Source organism: Phacochoerus africanus, chromosome 6 (genome assembly GCF_016906955.1).
Source record: "Phacochoerus africanus isolate WHEZ1 chromosome 6, ROS_Pafr_v1, whole genome shotgun sequence".
NCBI classification, from domain to species: Eukaryota; Metazoa; Chordata; class Mammalia; order Artiodactyla; family Suidae; genus Phacochoerus; species Phacochoerus africanus.
The window spans coordinates 78,392,792-78,411,160 of NC_062549.1; the positions used below are offsets into that span (position 1 = coordinate 78,392,792).

Below are 18,369 nucleotides of genomic sequence, written 5' to 3' on the forward strand. Positions count from 1 at the left end.
CCCAATGGAAAGTTGTGAAGTTTTGTTTTAATGAAATTGTCATAGCTGTTATAGCTCAAAATGTATGTTTTGACAAAAGTGTTTTAAGAAAAAGGAGTTTGATTCATTTGGCAGGTGATTTTGGACGGGGTAGGTTCTTTCCTATGTCCTTGAGAACCTCTGCCTGTTGAAATAGCGGTCTGGGATGTCAGTGACATCACCCTGTGGTGCGTGAGAAACTAGGGGTGTAGGTTTTGAGCCCCAGCGTCACCGGTTTATTGAAGGGGAATGTTGTTTTTTCTACTCTCAGTCAGCTCCTAGACCTAGACTATCCGTCTAAGAGGGAAGCTGCAGGGCAAGGCTAGGTCACCCTGATCTCCCAGCAGCTTATCAAAAGAATTTTATGGGCAAGTTGGCAAAGGCCCTGCTCTGGACGAAATCATCTGTGCATCTCAAGATGAAGATAATCCAACATGCACATGAAAGAAAACCACTGCCGAGGTAAGCGATTGGAATCCTGGTGTTATTTTGGCCAGGTGTTCCTGTTTGTAAGCCAAGATATCTCTTCTCTCTATTTTCTCCCTAAGGGTTTCCAGTGTACATTTTAGTACGAGTATGTCAAATAATTTTCCCTCTCTATGTAAGACTCTAAAAGGCTATTCAATTTTCAGGTTAAATCACTAAATGATTATAAGTCTAAAGTAAATGAATTTGTAGTTATTTCAGAGCTGTTTTAATTATTATTATTATTTTTGGTATATAGATAATCTACATTGTTAGGAATGGAAAGAGTAGTTTAGTGTGGTTTAGGAGTGTGAAGCATCTCCTTATGGGGAATTTTGTTTTCAAAATTGTTTTCAAAGAATAAATTGATTGCTACTTTTCATGTTACTAACAGACATAAGATTTTAATGATTTTAATGACCTTCCCTAAATCAAGTATGAAAATTAGGGAGAGAACACCAGAACCTTATTTTTAGGAGTCAAATTATAACCACATAGGAAATATCATTTTGGTAGGCCATTTGCTTTTTCTGTTGTTGTTTTGTTTGTTTTTGATTTTTCTTTTTTCCTTTTCCCTTCTGAGGTTTCATTTGTTGATTTTTTGATGTGAAAAGGTAGAATTTGGATTTTATCTTTCACTATTTTTAAAACCTAGATTTTTATGTGTAAATGTACAAATAATGTAGCACTGTTTTATGATAAACTGAAGACTGGTTAGTTTATTACTGCAGTCTTCTGGATTACACAGAATTGTGTTTGTGGTATAAAATATGTCTTTTGCTTATGAGAGGTGCAGCTTCCAGAATGTAGTTGAAGCTGAAGGAAGAGAATGTTTTCTTTCCCTCTTTACACTGGGAGAATTAGTAGCAGTTGTAATTTACTCTGATCATGTGGTAGCCACCATCCATGTCTCAAATCATTTAGTTCTTCATACATACTTGAGCACATTCATAAACATTTGCCTGAAAAGTTTTGGTATGAATTTATTTACATGTTATGCTATTATAAAAATAAACTATAATTTCAGTATCAGAATACAAAATATCTAAGTAAGATTCTCAACTCTGCCTAGTCAGAAATACTAAAGCCCATCTCTGCATTCTTTGTTAGGAAAGAAAATCCATCACCCGTTTGTATATTGGTATTTATTTGTTTTTATTTTTGTCTTTTCAGGGCCACATCCACAGCATATGGAGGTTCCCAGGCTAGGGGTCGAATCAGAGTTACAGCTGCCAACCTACACCACAGCCACAGCAATGCAGGATCCGAGCCACGTCTGTGACCTACACCACAGCTCACAGCAATGCTGGATCCTTAACCTACTGAGTGAGGCCAGGGATCAAACCCGCAACCTCATGGTTCCTAGTTGGATTCGTTTCCACTGCACCACGACAGGAACTCCCAGTTTGTTAATTTTTAAAATAGTGTTTTAGTACAGGCATGTTTTCTTTACTGACATGAAGGATTCGTGTATCATTAGTGGAAATGTGAAGCCATAGCTATCAGGGTAATAAACAGTCCCCAGTGGAACTCATTCTCTGGTGACATATTTTTATAACTAGAAAATCAGTAGTGTTTCAGCTTTTTTTATAATGTGTTTGATATACGAGTTCTCTCCTATGTTCTAGGTATTTTAGTAACCATATTTAAAAATCTTACACTTCTCTCCCCAATACTTATGTCTTTGAAGTACTACCTTTTTATATCCAGAAATAGTCCAGTCCTTTGCAATGTTGTCTCAAGTTCAATTAAACTTTCAAATCTGAGTATTCTGGTAAAGGAAATTAATTCGGTATGTTTAAACGAAAGTATAAAGACTCTCATAAGCATTTGTTAGAAATATATGTTCCAGTGGAGGATTAAGATTGTGGAATAGAAGGACTGAAGCTCAACTCCTCTCCTAAAAACAACAAAATTCACAACTAAAAGGTGAGCAATACCACCCAAATGGACCGGAAACCTTAAAAAAGATACCCTACTCCAGAACAAAAAGAGAAGCCACATCAAGAGGTAGGAGGGGCGATTTTGCAATACAAACAACCCCATTCCTCCCAGGTGGGAAGCTCCACAGACTGAAAACTAACTGGTTCACAGAGACTCACCTACAGGAGTGAGAGTTCTGAGCCCCACATCAAACCCTCACATGCGGGGATCCGGCATTGGGAGAAAGAGCCCCTGGAGCATCTGGCATTGAAGGCCAGTGGGGTTGTGCGCAGGAGCTCCACGGGACTGGGGGAAATGGAGACCCCATTCTTAAAAGGCGCACACAGACTTTCACATGCACTGGGTCCCAGGGCAGAGCAAGGTCTCCATAGGAATCTGGGTCAAACCTGACTGCAGTTCTTGGAGGACATCCTGGGAAAGCAGGGGTGAATGTGAGGAAGAGACATTGAAGGCAAAGCTCTCGGGAATATTCAGCAGCTGCCTTTCTCTGGAGGTGGCCATTTTGGGAAAATCTGGCCCCACCCATCAGCCAGCTGCTGAGAAGCCCCAGGGCAAACAACAATCCAGGTGGGATCACAGCCCCACCCCTCAGTAAATGGTTACCTAAAGACCCCTCAGGCACACAGCTGCCTCTAATCCCATCCAGAGACTAAGCCCCACCAACAGAGGGTATAGAATTTGCTCCACCCACCAGTGGGCAGGCATCAGCCCCTCCCATCAGGAAGCCTACAGCAAGCCCCCATACAGACTCAGCCACAAGGGGGGCAGTCACCAGAAGTAAGAGAGGCTACAACCCTATTATCTGTAAAAAGGTCACCACACCAAAAACCTATGAAAATGAAGAGACAGAGAACTATAACTCAATGAGGGAGAAAGAAAACCCAGAAAATCAGCCAAGTGAGGAGATTCTCAGCATCCAGGAAAAAGACTTTAGATTGTTGATGCTGAAGATGATGCAAGACATTGGAAATAAACTGGAGGCAAAAATGGATAACTTCCAGGAAACACTGACCAAAGAGATACAAGATATAAAACTTAAGAAGCGATGCAAAATACAATAACTGAAATAAAAAATTCACTAGAAGCAGCTAACAGCAGAATACAGGAGGCAGAAGAACAAATAAGGGCGGTGGAGGACAGACTAGTGGAAATTATGGATGCAGAACAGGAAAGAGAAAAAAGATTGAAAAAATGAAGAGAGTCTCCGAGAACTCTGGGACAATGTTAAATGCACCAACATCCGTATTATAGGGGTGCCAGAAGGAGAAGAGAGAGAGAAGGCAACAGAAAAAATATTCCAAGAGATAATAGCCAAAAATTTCCCTAACATGGGAAAGGAACCACTCACTCAAATCCAGGAAGCACAATGAGTACCCATATAAAATAAACCCAAGGAGGAATACCCCGAGACACATATTAATCAAACTAACCAAAATTAAAGACAGAAAATCTTGAAGGCAGCTAGGGAAAAGAAACAAGTAACATACAAGGGAACCCCAATAAGGTTATCGGCAGATTTTTCAGCTGAAACTCTGCAGGCCAGAAGGGAGTGGCATGATATACTTAACGTGATGAAAGGAAAAAACCTCCAACCAAGATTACTTGACCCAGCAAGGCTCTCATTCAGAATTGAAGGAGAAAGCAAAACCTTCACAGATAAGCAAAAGTTGAGACTTCAGCAACACTAAACCAGCCTTACAACAAATACTAAGGGAACTTCTCTAGGCAGAAAAGCAAAGATGGCAACAGGAAACAAAAATTCTACAATGACAAGGCTCACCAGTAAAGGTATATATATAGTAAAGATACGAAATCATCCATGCACAATTATACCACCAAAGTCAGAAATCATGAGAAGAGGTGGGTGCAAACACAGGACACTGGAGATGAACTTGTAATTAAGAGAACAACAACTTAAAACAATCTCATATACATATAGAGTCTTATATCAAAACTTCAGAATAACTGCAAACCAAAAATCTACAATTGATACACAAACAAGGAGACTCTGAAGAAGAAATATATCTCATAGTAAATAAGTGCATAATCCACCATGAAGGGGGTCATTTGATATCATTCTTGGAGTGCTGAAGTCTTTTTAGATCTGATTCTGATTTCTTCTCCATCAAAGAATTTATGATAATTGTAATTAGATAATGCAACTGTACAATTAAATAATACAGTTCTACAATTGTATTATTAATAACCATTTCTCTCCATGGTACAATGTAAAGTCTATAATGTCTTGTTTATCACATCACCTAAAATGGTATAATGCCATTATTGAAGAATCACTAAGATATAACAAATTGTGAGGACATATTTGTATAGTTACACTGTTTTTTAACCAATTTATGCATTTTATATTTTACTTATTTTCAGAGGGTGTATTATTTTTGTTATTCTTACCAGTTAAATTATTCTTTTTATTATGCTATATAAAATATTTAATGGTATATATGGCTTTCTTTATAAATTTTAGTTACATAATATACACAATTTTAGTATAATGCTAATTTTTAAAGAAAAATTGAAATTTAATAGATAATACTAAATAAAGATGAAAGCCATAGGAGTTCCTGTCGTGGCACAGTGGTTAACGAATCCGACTAGGAACCATGAGGTTGCCGGTTCTGTCCCTGCCCTTGCTCAGTGGGTTAATGATCCGGCGTTGCCGTGAGCTGTGGTGTAGGTTGCAGATGAGGCTTGGATCCCACGTTGCTGTGGCTCTGTCGTAGACTGGTGGCTACGGCTCCGATTAGACCCCTAGCCTGGGAATCTCCATATGCCTCGGAAGCGGCCCAAGAAATAGCAAAAAAAAAAAAAAAAAAGATGAAAGCCATACAAAATGGGATAAAGTATAGAATAAATTTCCTATTTGTCTCAGCATATTTTCTATTCCACTTCTTCAGAGGGAGTCACTTAATCTGTTTCTTAAGATCCATGATATAATAATCTGTGTGAGTGTAATTGTGTTTAAATATATGTATTTTATTTTGTAAAAAAAATAAAATATGGGGGGGGGATTTTCCAATGTAAATACAACTCAATAATCAGTTGAAAGCAAAGGTTTCCAGGCTCATTATATCTCAAAGGAGGGAAAAAATGTATTCATCATCTGACAAATTCTAATGCAATTATTTCTTACTCGCTAGTTATATAATGTCACTTATTTTAAATTCAGTGTGTTCCCATGATTGTCAAATTTTTTGATCGATACTTATGTTGATAATTAAAAATTGGCATGCATACAATTATGTATTCCATAATGAAAATTTACTATTTTTGTAGTCAAAATAACAAATATCAATTTACAAATAAAATGTTCTTGGGAAAAAAAAAGAAATGTATGTTCCATTTGCATTAGTAGAAATTATTTATAAACTTAGAGGTCTGATTTTTCACTGTGATTCTTTGTAGTACTGTCTAAGTGGAAGCAAAATACTCATTCAGATCTGCATTAAGAAACTTTGCAGAATAAGGGTGGCTTATTTAAGACCTTGAGAAAAGCCCCCCAAAGTATCTTTCAATTAGAGGACAATTTGAGTTTTGCTTTTTTTCTTTTTTTTTGGCACTGTCGGAAAGAATTATGTATTTTGTAATGTGAACCTGTACGTATTTATAATGTTCAATTTAGTGAAACAAGAACCATTATATTGATATAGAGTGCCGTACACACATTTTTTTCTGTAACTTTCTGGGCAAGTTTCTCTTCTAGTTCTGCGATTTTTGTGATTAGCATATTTAATTTGTTAAATTTAGATTCACATTCAAAATTGGTAAGTGGAAAGTGGACTAAACAATTGTTTCTTGTGTTTTCCACTTACTGTTTTTTGAGGATTATAATAGGTGATGGAGATAAAATTAAAATTCGCAAGTGTTCAAAGAGATAGGGGGAAAGCCAGGAGAGTGTTCTGAAGAGAAGGTGATGTTAAAGGATTTGAAGCCCCTATTTACAGATGATTAAAGTAGAAGCATAGTTGTTCAGTGTTTGAATTTACATGGCTGTTGAAATACACACACATGTAAAAGAAATACTGAGATATTTTACATTTTTTACACTAAATCTTTGAGACCACATGTGATTTTTGTCCTTCCAGCACATCTCAGTTTGGACCAGCCACATTTTCAGGGTTCATATCCACCTGCAGCTCGTGGCTCCCATCCTGGTTATCATGGCTCTGATTGTCCTGACTCTCACCTTTCAGATCAGCTTATCGTTTCTCTGGAGCCTTTCTCTGGCTCTCCAGGCCTATCAGTTTCCTTGGATCCTCAGTCTTACTTATAGAGTTGTTTTCCTTTCCTTCAGAGTGTTTAATCATAGTTGTAAATTAATCTTTTACTTAGATTGTTGATGTGTGTCTGTGCAATTAGATGTAGGCGTGTTTCCTGTTGGCTTTGGCTTTACACACAACCGGTGCTCCATAACTAGTATTTGGAGTGAATTGTGCTCATCACTAGTATAAGGTCGCTTGAGCAGTGTCACACATTTGATTTTAGAATTTGTTACTAAATTCTTCGAATTCGTTTTGCTGGGGCGAGAGTATATAAAAATATCTCCAATATGAGAAATGGTTTTAATTGTACGTTGTTTGCTTATAAGGTGTTTTCCTAGTAACAGTTCTGTAAGCTATCATGTATTTTTAATGAGTAGGAAGCTTTTAAACTATAGGTATATTTTAAGTTGATTTAACAGACTCTATAAAAGAAGTTCAATAATTCAAATTCTCTTAATTTAAATTCTCTGCACATTTATTCTGAAAATTATAGGACTGGCTTAAATTATTATAAAATTATTTAAAATGAGTTTTTATAGGAATGAAGATTTTTAGATGGAAAATGGTAGGCTTTTTTTCTTTTTAAAGAGTGCTTACTGTGAGTTTGATAGGATGATTAAACCATGTGTTCCAAATATCTAATTATGTTAAAATCTGGAGTTCCCGTCATGGCTCAGTGGTTAAGGAATCCGACTAGGAACCATGAGGTTTAATCCCTGGCCTCGCTCAGTGGGTTAAGGATCAGGCGTTGCTGTGAGCTGTGGTGTAGGTCACAGACGGGGCTCAGATCAGGTGTTGCTGTGGCTGTGGCGTAGGCCGGCGGCTACAGCTCTGATTCAACCCCTAGCCTGGGAACCCCTGTATGCCGTACGGGTGCAGCCCTAGAAAAGACAAAAAACAAAAAACAAAAAACAAAAAAAAACAAGTTATATTTTGGCCACATTTTAGATAGTTTCAGTTGTATAGTCTTGAGTATAGAAGTTAAACTTGTCCATCACACAGGTAAGTTTCCATTCTTGTGTGTGTTATGCAAGTAGGAGAGTGAAATCTTATTGAAGAGTTGTGTAAGCTTTCATCTGTAGCTGATATTTGAAGGGATGCTCAGCATTTATCTGAAGGCGGGGCGGTATTTCAGTCAGAAGAACAGCACGTAACACAGGTACGGAGTTGATGATAGTTCCTCTAAGCGACTTCTAGTCAGTAATTCAATCTGTAGCCATAACACAGTGTGCGTAGTGGGATGGGGTGGGAAGCAGATCAGGAAGCGAGTCTGGAAGGACAGTGCAAAAGCAGAACCACAAGGTCCCCACATGGCCCTCTGAGGGGGGATCCATCCTGAGCAGCAGGGTGCAGGGCAGTTGGGGGGGGAGACCGGGAAAGTGTGAGACCAGAGGGGCAGTCACAGCAGGAGGGAAGGGCAGGGGTCCACACTCTTCCTCACCCCCCCCCCACCCCGGGGGAACAGGAAGTTGACAACAGAGCATCATTCTGCTAAACTCTCTTTAAATATCAGTGATTGACCATAGTGTGTCTGTATTTTAGTGAACTTTAATGGAAAAGTATTGTGTAATAAGTCTGTTAATTACCAAAGGACAAGATAACATTTTAGAAAATATAATGATTATGACTCACAGTCATTCTTCATTGCATGCTAAAACTTTTCATGTAAGATATTCCAACCTCAAATGATAGCCTGGTTTTGCTATATGATACTGTCATATTAACGTCAACAGCCTAAGGATATTCCGTGAATTAAGTTAAAAAGATTACTGTACATTTTTTTTTAAAGTGCATCAGGCTTTTAATTATGTATGGTAGGGACTTTTCAGCTCTGTCAGAATTAAAGGAATAAAGTTCTAAATAGGATAGTTTGTAAAAGCACGAGTCTAGACCATGAACCCACACTGTAACCAGGAGCAGGCTGCCCAGATAAAATGCCTTTGCTCTGAATCCTCTTTCTTCTGTTGCATAGGGAGATCCTAAGGCCCAAGCCCCTTCATTCTGCTCTCTGTTCTAATCCTCTAACACAGCTCTGCCAACATTTATTAGGAAAATCTCCCTAATCTTAGTGGTTGGCTGCAAGAGTAATATGGTCAGGGCACTGGTGTCTTCCTGACAAGCCTTGCTGCTCTGAACTACGGCAGGACGCCGAACAGAGACAGATTGAGCCAGCCTTTGCCATGGCCATGGGCCCTCCGCCTCTTCTGGAAAAGGCCGTGGAGTGTGAGGCCTTTTTGCTTCTGTCTGACCCTTGTGATTCTCATCCTTGTCACATGTCTTTTGCAGGGCGTCACAAGATGGGTGTTGTGATGGCTTTTCACTATGTTCACTTTTTAAGCCTTAAGTAACCTTTCAGTGTAGCAAAAAAATAGGTTAATATTTTGACAGAATGTACACTGTATCTTAATGATAAAACTATATTTGATCAATGTTAAACCTCATAAATAAGATATTTAAATCAGATTTCATAATGATGTTTTACCCTTATAATTAATTTTGTCAACTTCACTATATTAATTTTTTAGATCTAATCTTTTGTTAAAATGAATTAAATTTTTTTGTTTTTCCATACAGATTTGAATTTTGCGAACCTGCATTTGTGGTTGGTAATTGCCTCCAGATAGCGTCAGACAGTCATCAGTATGATCGAATTTATTGTGGAGCTGGAGTTCAGAAAGACCATGAAAACTACATGAAAATATTACTAAAAGTTGGAGGCATTCTGGTCATGCCAATAGAAGATCAGGTAGCTTCCTCTGTCCTCTTACCTAATGGCGTAGGAAATAAAACACGTAGTGCAAGGTGGAAAATGTTCCATCAGTGGAAGACACACTCTCCACAGGTCTGTCTACACAGAAGGACACTGTAGGACCCTCACTAGGGATCGCAGAGCCTGGTCTCTCTGCCCAGCTTGGCTGTACCAGCCTGGTGCCTGCCAGGCTGCACCTCTCAGTGTCCTCGCCAGAGGGGGCCCCTGAACATGGCTATCTGCCAGCTGCTCTATCCGGCCTGTTTTTGTTTTAACTATCAGAACATGTAGGAAGGACTGTTTGGGATTTGGTTTGAACTGCTTAACTCCATTGCAAATGTCTAAATCTTCATTTAGCACAATTCAGACTCATTTGAAAGTATTTTCTTAATCTGTTTGCCTGCCTTTGGTTTGTAATAATTAGATATAACAAATATATGAAATACTAATTTATTCAGAAAATACATGGCTCTTTTACTTCAAAAATTTATAAATGTACATTAAAAAATATCTTTTATATTCATATTAACCTGAATCTGAGATGTTTAAAGCACCTTGAGGTTTGTAAGTAGAAGATAGATTGTTCGAGAGGATGGGGACCTAGTGTGGTGGTTTTGGAGTTGGTTTATCTGAGGGTCTCCTGACTTCACAGTGTGTAATTTGCAGGTCAGAGGATTTCACCATCACCGTACACTGTGTTTTCCTTTAAAGATACATTTTTAAACATTTAAATGTGGTTTCCCATTGATGTTTTATTGAATATTTATTATATGCTGTATACTATGTAAAATACAGTACTGGGTTGGTTTTTATAATATAAATTAAAGACACTAATTCAACTTCATCAAACTATGTGCTGAGTTAATATTTTTTTCTAAGAACTGATGATGGGTGTTTGCTGAGTGACCAAAACTTCTTATCCCTTTGTTATATTTATTTATGAAATATCAAGCTGGGATTAGAATTAGAATCTGTGTTTTATTACCACCATGGAAGATCGCAAAGTTGACTCATTGGCGTAGTCATCAAAACATGTTTTTGCTAATATAACACTTTAATCCAACAACTAAACATGGGTGGGACATGCATTTTGGGAGCCAGTGGTAGGTATGGGTGGAAATAATACCCCTAGAAGCTGTCAGACCCCAAATATAACCTGCAGAGTCATTCCACGTGCATCGAAGTATCTTGAAGAGCAAGAATTTGTGATTCCTTTTGTACTATTCCATGGTAAATATTTAAATAAAAGTAGTTTGGCTGCATTTAAATACAAATGATTATATGGCAGTCACTGGCAATTATTCTCTTAAAACAAAATTGTAACTGTATGGTGATCACACTTCCAGGATTAAGCTATTTTATTTCTTTTTTCCCCTCTAAATAGTTAACACAAATTATGCGAACTGGACAAAACACTTGGGAAAGTAAAAACATCCTTGCTGTTTCATTTGCTCCACTTGTGCAGCCAAGTAAGAATGATAATGGCAAACCCGATTCTGTGGGACTCCGTAAGTAACTGCCTGTGCTTTGTTATGGAACCTTGCTTGGGATTTAATGGACTATATGATTATCAAGAGTTAAGCACATTTTCAGTAAGATAATCAATGGATTTATTCATATTTTTGTTTGATTTTTCTGGTGCTCCTACATTGCAACAGACACTGTTAGCTGCCTTTATGGAAACATGAAAAGAAGAGGCAGGTCAAACAAAAAATGGATTTTTACTTTTTTCATTTTTCTTTTTAGGGCCACACTGGCATATGGAAGTTCCCAGGCTAGGGGTGGAATCAGAGCTGCAGCTGCAGGCCTACGCCACAGCTCATGGCAATGCTGGATCCTTAACCCACTGAGTGAGGCCAGGGACTGAACCCGCACCCTCATGAATACTGGTTGGGTCTTCAACCCACTGAGCCACAACGGGAGCTCCAAAAAAGGAATTTATTAATTGTAGTAATTGTGATTTTATTAATTATAGTAAGTTTGTTGGCGTCATTTTCCACGTAGAGGGATAGCAAACACAAAAAGCTTTTATTTAGGCTGAAAAGAGCTTGGTCGTTCCAGGACCAGAAGCAGACCTCAGTTGCAGGGTAGCTGAGGCTTCTTGGTTAGGCTGCAGAACACAGCTAATGTAAAGTAGGAGAGTATTGGGCAGAAAAGGAGAAGAGGGGGAAGAGACTAGATTAAAAAAAACCCCTATCAATCCTGAAATTTTCACAGGTGAGCCAGTCTATTTACACTGTGCTCAGGATAATGTGGGGCGGAGATGGGCAAGGGAACAGGGCATTGATGCAGTCAGGCCAGCCTGGGCTGCGTGTTGAAGCCAGGTGTCAGGTGTCTATACCTGATCTTTTGTCTATACCACTGATCCTTGAATAATTGGGGCATGAGGGCACCAGCCCTCGGCACAGTGGAAAACCCATTCTTACTGACGGTTGTCTGTTATCCTTGGCTCCTCCACGGGTTGTGTAGTTCTTACTGCCTAGGGTTTACTGTTGAAAAACTGTGTGTAAATGGGCCACATAGTTCAGGGGTCAGCTGTACTTAAATGTTCCCATAATAAAAAGAGTCACCAGCTACCAACAGCAACGTATAAAAGTGAGTCAGCAGGTGTGAGTTTCTAAAAAATAAGAGCTTCGTATAGTAATGTTCATAGAATAACAAAAGTTCTGAAAATTATTATTTGTCAAAATGTAATAGAATGTATGGAGAGTAAGAACAAGTTTGCTCTTCTGTTAAAATAGGTTTCTGTTTCGAGAACATTATTTCATTAATTTTAGGTAAAAATATGAAAGAATATTAGCACAAAAAACCTAAAAACTATACATGGAGGAGTTTGCTGGCTGTGCAGCAGGTTAAGGATCCAGCATTGTCATTGTTGTGTGGGTTTGATCCCTGGCCTGGGAATTCCCGTATGCTGAGGGTGCAGCCAAAAAAGAAAAAACCAAATAAAAAAAACCCAAAACATGCAAATCCTTTGCCAAATGAATTTTGTAGCTGTGAAATCGCTCATATAAACCGTTATGTAAATGCATCTATAACTTTTCCTCAGGATCATTACAAATTTTTATCAACTTGAGGTCATGTTTCTTTTTCTTTGGTATAAGACATTCTAAAAATAAGAATATGCTCTTAAATTTAAGGGGAAGCTCTTCACTGGGGATAAAGGAAAAACTACACCAACTAAAGGGAAAGTCCACTTCTCTTGTCCACCCTGCATTGAGTCCTTTTGTAATCCAGACATGTGTATTTTCCGCACTGAGCAGTTCTCCAGTTCTTGGCGGGCAACTAACCAGGTGTTCTGTGATTTGACTCACACTAACCGGTGTTAGCTCAGACCCTCCAGGTTACAGGGTCATTCCCAAGACTGTTCCCCCGTGCCCCTCCCCCCTCAACCGCTGATGGTGTGTGAGGGTTCCCCTGACACCCACCAGCTTCCCGAAGGGCTTACCAAGTCACCTCCTAACTTAAACTTGGGCATAGGTGGAAGGAGCTTTTATGGACAATAGAGTCCTTTTCACCTTTACGCTCTTATCGCTTAGGAAATTCCATGTGTTTTAGGGGCTCTGTGTCAGGAAGGGGAAGCTAGATGTAATTTTTTATTATAAATCAGTATCACAAAGGACAGTTCAAAAATTTCAGAACTGTTGAGCCGTATGAAGTTGCAGTTTTTGTAGGTTTAAAAATGGCTTTCAAAAATCATTAGTTAGTGGGTTTGACCTAAATGCCCTTTTTAATCTTAAACAAATAGAAATGAAAGTGCTGACTCATGGGCCCCTGTAAAATCTACATAGGGACTACCTTTGGGAAACTGTGTGTGTGTGTGTGTGTGTGTGTGTGTGTGTGTGTGTGTGTGTGTGTGTGTTAGAAATCACCTTTGTTGTGGACCAAAAGCTTCAGTTCACACTTGGATTTCATAGTAGTCAGGACTAGTATTGTCTGGCCCATTGAACCCTTGACAGAAAATCCTGGGATTTTTGAATAAGTAGGGCTGAGAATCCTCTATGGGTTTTTATACAATTCAGAGGATGTTTAAATGGAGTCCATGTGGATGCTGTTTTAGGACTTGTGGGTGTTAGAAGCTGCTAAAGTCAGGTCAAATCCTTTTCTGCTCTGGGTCCAGCTGGTTTTTTTAGACAGGTCCCCCTTGTGATCGTGCCCTGGGGTGGCAGGCAGCCGGTGGAGGAAGATGGTGGAGGTGTTGGCAGAGAGCCACCAGCAGTGTGGGAGGGTTGAGAGCAGAGATGGCTGAAAGACGAGGTTATTTCTTGGCTTCTCCTCCATGGCTCTGTTCTCCACCTGGCCTTCCGCAGAGGCACCTCAATGTCAGGCCGCCCTCCCCGCGGGCTCTCCTGGTCTTTGCAGGTCACGTGGCCGACGAGGTCTACAGCCCTGGCCCTGCCCCCCTGACATAACTGCCTCCAGGTCCCAACTCAGGTCACTGTGGCCTCTGCAGCGCTGAGCAGGTTATGGAAACACTCCTCTTTGCTCAGTCCTTGAGGAGCTACTACATATAATAAAATGTCAGCAGGGTGACTGCAGGCAGGGCCTCTGCTAATTACCCCTGAAGCCTCCACTTCAGATCGCCTACAAACAAAACGAATCTTTTCTTCTCCTCACACCATTTCTCTCTGTCGTGTCAGTAGTCGGCATTAGCGTCTGCCTCCTGGGGCCAGAGACTCTCCCACGCCCAGTCCCTGTCCATCCTGTCTTCAGAGCAGAATCCACCTTTGTTCTCTTCTTTCTGCCTGCCCTGCCATCTCCGAATGTGGATGGCTGCATGTCCCATCCCTTTACACCCAGACTTCACAGGGGAGGCGGAGTGCTATAACCCTGAGTTTTTAAAACCTCTGAGAACAGCGTGGCCAAGGCCTGCCAGGCCATGATACAGCCTCTCCCTGCTCTGCACTGGCCTCCTGCAGCTCCTTGAAAGGCCAGCTGAGCTCCCCTGCCTCCCCTCTGCCTGGGGCACTCACGTGGCCACCTCATCATGTGCATCCTTCCACAGGGATAGCCTGCCACCAGCTGTCGAGAGCAGCCGCGTCCCTGCATTCCTCTGTGTCTGTGGTGGTTTTTTCCACATCCCCTGTTTCCTTTTCTGTAATTTTTATATGTCTTGTGTCTTCTAATAGTCACCAAGCAATGAACAGTATATAATGTTTTTCATTCTATGGGTTTTGTGTGCTTTTAGCCCCCTGTGCTGTCAGGAATCTGCAGGACTTGGCTCGTATTTATATCCGACGCACACTTAGAAATTTCATAAATGATGAGATGCAGGCCAAGGGGATTCCTCAAAGAGCTCCGCCCAAACGGAAAAGGAAGAGAGTCAAGCAGAGAATTAACACATACGTCTTTGTGAGTAATCAGCTTATTCCTCAGCCTCTAGACAGTGAGGAGGATGAGAAAATGGAAGAAGACAAAGAGGAGGAGGAGAAAGACCACGGTGAAGCCATGAAGCCGGAGGAGCCGCCCCAGAACCTGCTGAGAGAGAAGATCATGAAGCTCCCCCTGCCCGAGTCTCTAAAAGCTTACTTGACATATTTTAGGGAAAAATAGCGTAGAGCAAGAAGAAAGAATGCCTACTGATAATTCCTTTAGTCTTGAACATGTAGCATTTGGTAGGAGTTCAGAGAATTCTTTCACCAGAGTGAATTTATAGTGGAAAAAAGTATAACTCATTTGTCTTAGTAATAAAAATGATGTATCCAGTGATTTAAAAGAATCCCTTTTATAAAATATATTTTTCTTTAAATCTTGGGAGAATTGCTGTTTTAACTCAGAGCAACTTCAGGAGTGGAATGCAGTAGCAGTCAAGACTGGGTACTGCAAATCCTCGTCTGGTTCCTCCAGATTGGTGGTGGTGAGGGTTAGGGTTAATTTTATATGAAGTGAAAGAATCATTGAGCATATATGATCGGATCCGAATTGCAGCTGTTTGCATTTCCTCCGAGAGAACTTTCTTACCTAATCAGGACAGGGTGCTTTGTAGACCCAGTGACCCTCCTTTTGTCCCTGACCTGTCGCTGAGTTGCTGTAGCTCTCCGGGCAGTAATGAGTGCAATAACAATGCAGATGCTGAATAATTTAGCTTTAAAGCCACGTTCCATGGAATTCGACAGCATGGCTGCTCTTGCTTTTGAATCTGTTGCCAAAAGACATGGGGAAAATATCTGCTTCTCTCATGGAGATTTTAAGAGCACATCAGGTGAATATTCAAGTAAAACATATATACTTAATACAGTTCTTAGTTCGTATGGACCCTTTACATTTCCAGTATTTAAAAATGATGAGGTTATCTTACCTTCCTGAAGTTTTAGGAGATAGCATATTTAGGGTTGTTTTTGCTGTAGTCCACTGTATAAAGTATTTGGTTTAAGAGTCTGCTCTGTGGGACTGTTGATGGCTCAGGTGGTGAGTAGGGCCAGAGCAGACTGGTCACAGCTGCACTTTAGCAAAGGGAACTCCCAGTTCATCTGTTATTTATCTTTGACAAATTGGGCTTAAGCTGGCCTGCATTTGCTTAGAAATTCATCCTTGTAGTATAGGAGATATTCACAGATGTTATACATAGATGCCTTTTGCTTTGAAAATTCAGAATCATAGTGTAATTTTTTGGGACCTACATTGTGCTCATTTAACCTCTTCCCATTTTTTTTGTTCTTTTTTGTGGTAAAAATTATAATGATTCTTCATTTTACTTAATATCACATACTTTATTCATTATTTGAATGTCAGTGGTAATGGAGTAAATGCCATTGTTAGTTTATTTCTTTTCTTCCTACTAGAGCCTGAAGAGTCATTCCTTGTTAAGAAAGTGTACAGTGTAACGTATTTACTACATAGTGTTACATGGATATATATTTTTAAAAAGGAAAAAAATTTGAAAGTATCACTTCTTACCACCAGCATCACTGTTAACAATAATTGATCAAATATGCTTGAGGAAACCCAATCAATGTTTAGTGAAGGATTATTATCTCTTTACAAAGATTCAGTGATTAGTAACATATATATGGTTAAAAAAAATGTCAGGTCTGGTAATTGCACACATCTGACAACAGGTGTTTGAGATAGTCTAAGCATGAATTATCCCAGGTGCATGAGGATATTTTAGTCACAGGTTGAGAGACAAGTTTCATGGAAGCTGTTTATCTTATACCAGGGCCTGGGCTTGGGCCTTGGTATCGCCACAGTTTTCTTTGGCTGATGACTAAGCTAGTACTGTTAAGAATGACCCATCTCATTAATATCCAGGAAGAAATAGTTTCATGCAGTTGTCATCTGTTAGAGACATTCATTTTATTTTGAAATAAATGTTAACTGTGGAAGTTAATCTTGAGTTTCTGTTGCCCACAAATCTTTATCTGGAAACCCCCACCACACACACACACACACACACACACACTTTGTTGTTTTTGGAGCAAGATTCCAGATATGTTTTCTTAAATGGTGATTTTACTATTCTTGAGGGTGGTTTTTGTTAATGATATATTTAAAGATGGACTCTCATATTAGCTTTCATTCTGTTGACCTTGGCAAAATGTACAGTAGATTTTCATGATCATTGCCCATCTTTTCTCATGAAATGTATCTTTTGTGTTTTTAAATGCATTTATTTTATAGTTGTGACTTTATTATTGATTTAAAATAAAGAAGTAGAAATAAAAATGAAATTTTAAGTGAAAGCCCTTTTATCTATTAATGGGAATATATTAGAATGACTAAGAATATTTGGGGTGTTTATATTTTAATGAATCATGTTATATTTGTGTGTGGATAATTATGCTTTATAGGTGGAGAGGTGGCAAAGATGGAGTAAAATGAATTGCAAACGATGAGCAATATATGCATGGGATTTTACAGCAGGAAAACACGGTGGAAGTAACCTAATCTAGTCTTTTTTTTTTTTTTTTTTGTGGAGAGAAAGTAGGCCTAGGGAGGGAGTGCAGCACGCTTTTCTCTGTAAGAGGGTTGGAGACACTTGAAATAGCACCCAGAGTCTGATGAGCCCTAGACGCTGTCAGCAACAGCAGAACTGCCAGGAAGCTCATTTATACCTGTACTGCTTATGGGTCACTAGAGCTGGTTCTAGACTTAATAAAGACAACTGTCACTAAAGTAGCGTACATAGTAGTTAAAATACAGAAAATGTCAATGTTGGTTTCTAGCTGTCTAAGAGGATAAAATGAAGCAAAACCTGTTAAATTATGGGAAAACTTGGAAAATTATTTTAAATAAACAATTGCATATAATTAAGCATCATTCTCCAGTGGTCTGCTTTTTCTTTTTCCCTTCTTTTTAAATTCAGACACAGCACCCCTGGATGTCTGCTGAATTAGGGTATAGAGTTGTCTGTATTTTGACATGCGTTTCCTTTTGACTTTTGCCACCGCCGAGGGGCATAAAGTTTTTAAATAAAACATTTATTTTTATAAAACAAGTGGATATGAAGCATATTTATAAGATACACGGAGAGTATAAGGAATAATTCAGTGCACATGTAAGTACATGTGTGTATGCACCACTGGGCTTGACTGCTGGCCTTACCTTACCTGTGTGTCCCCTCCCAGTCTCCTAACCCTGCTTTGAGCTTACAGATCAATTTGTGTGAAAATTAATTTTGATGATAATGGAATCTTCCAATCCGTGAATATGGTACTTTTATTTCTTATTAAATGTATTAATAAAGCTCTACAATTTTGTCTAACATCTTTTGGTATTTGTAGATATTTTTCAATGCTGTTAATATTAAAGTTAATTGTGCTTTTTTTATTGATTTTTGTATATTAAGTTAAACATTGTAGTTCCTGTCGTGGCGCAGTGGTTAACGAATCTGACTAGAACCATGAGGTTGTGGGTTCGATCCCTGGCCTTGCTCAGTAGGTTAAGGATCCAGCGTTGCCATGAGCTGTGGTGTAG

At 39.2% G+C, this 18,369-nt stretch overlaps 1 protein-coding gene across 1 annotated transcript in view; it reads left to right on the top strand.

Moving 5' to 3' along the window:
• Positions 1-17,712, top strand: part of PCMTD1 (protein-L-isoaspartate (D-aspartate) O-methyltransferase domain containing 1) — a 63,507-nt gene extending 45,795 nt beyond the window's left edge. Inside the window, exons 4-6 of the mRNA XM_047783934.1 lie at positions 9,279-9,450; positions 10,838-10,961; positions 14,642-17,712. Coding sequence (XP_047639890.1) covers positions 9,279-9,450; positions 10,838-10,961; positions 14,642-15,006 — 661 coding nt within the window. The 3' untranslated portion in view covers positions 15,007-17,712. The remainder of the gene's footprint in view (positions 1-9,278; positions 9,451-10,837; positions 10,962-14,641) is intronic.
• Positions 17,713-18,369: the final 657 nt, after the last annotated feature.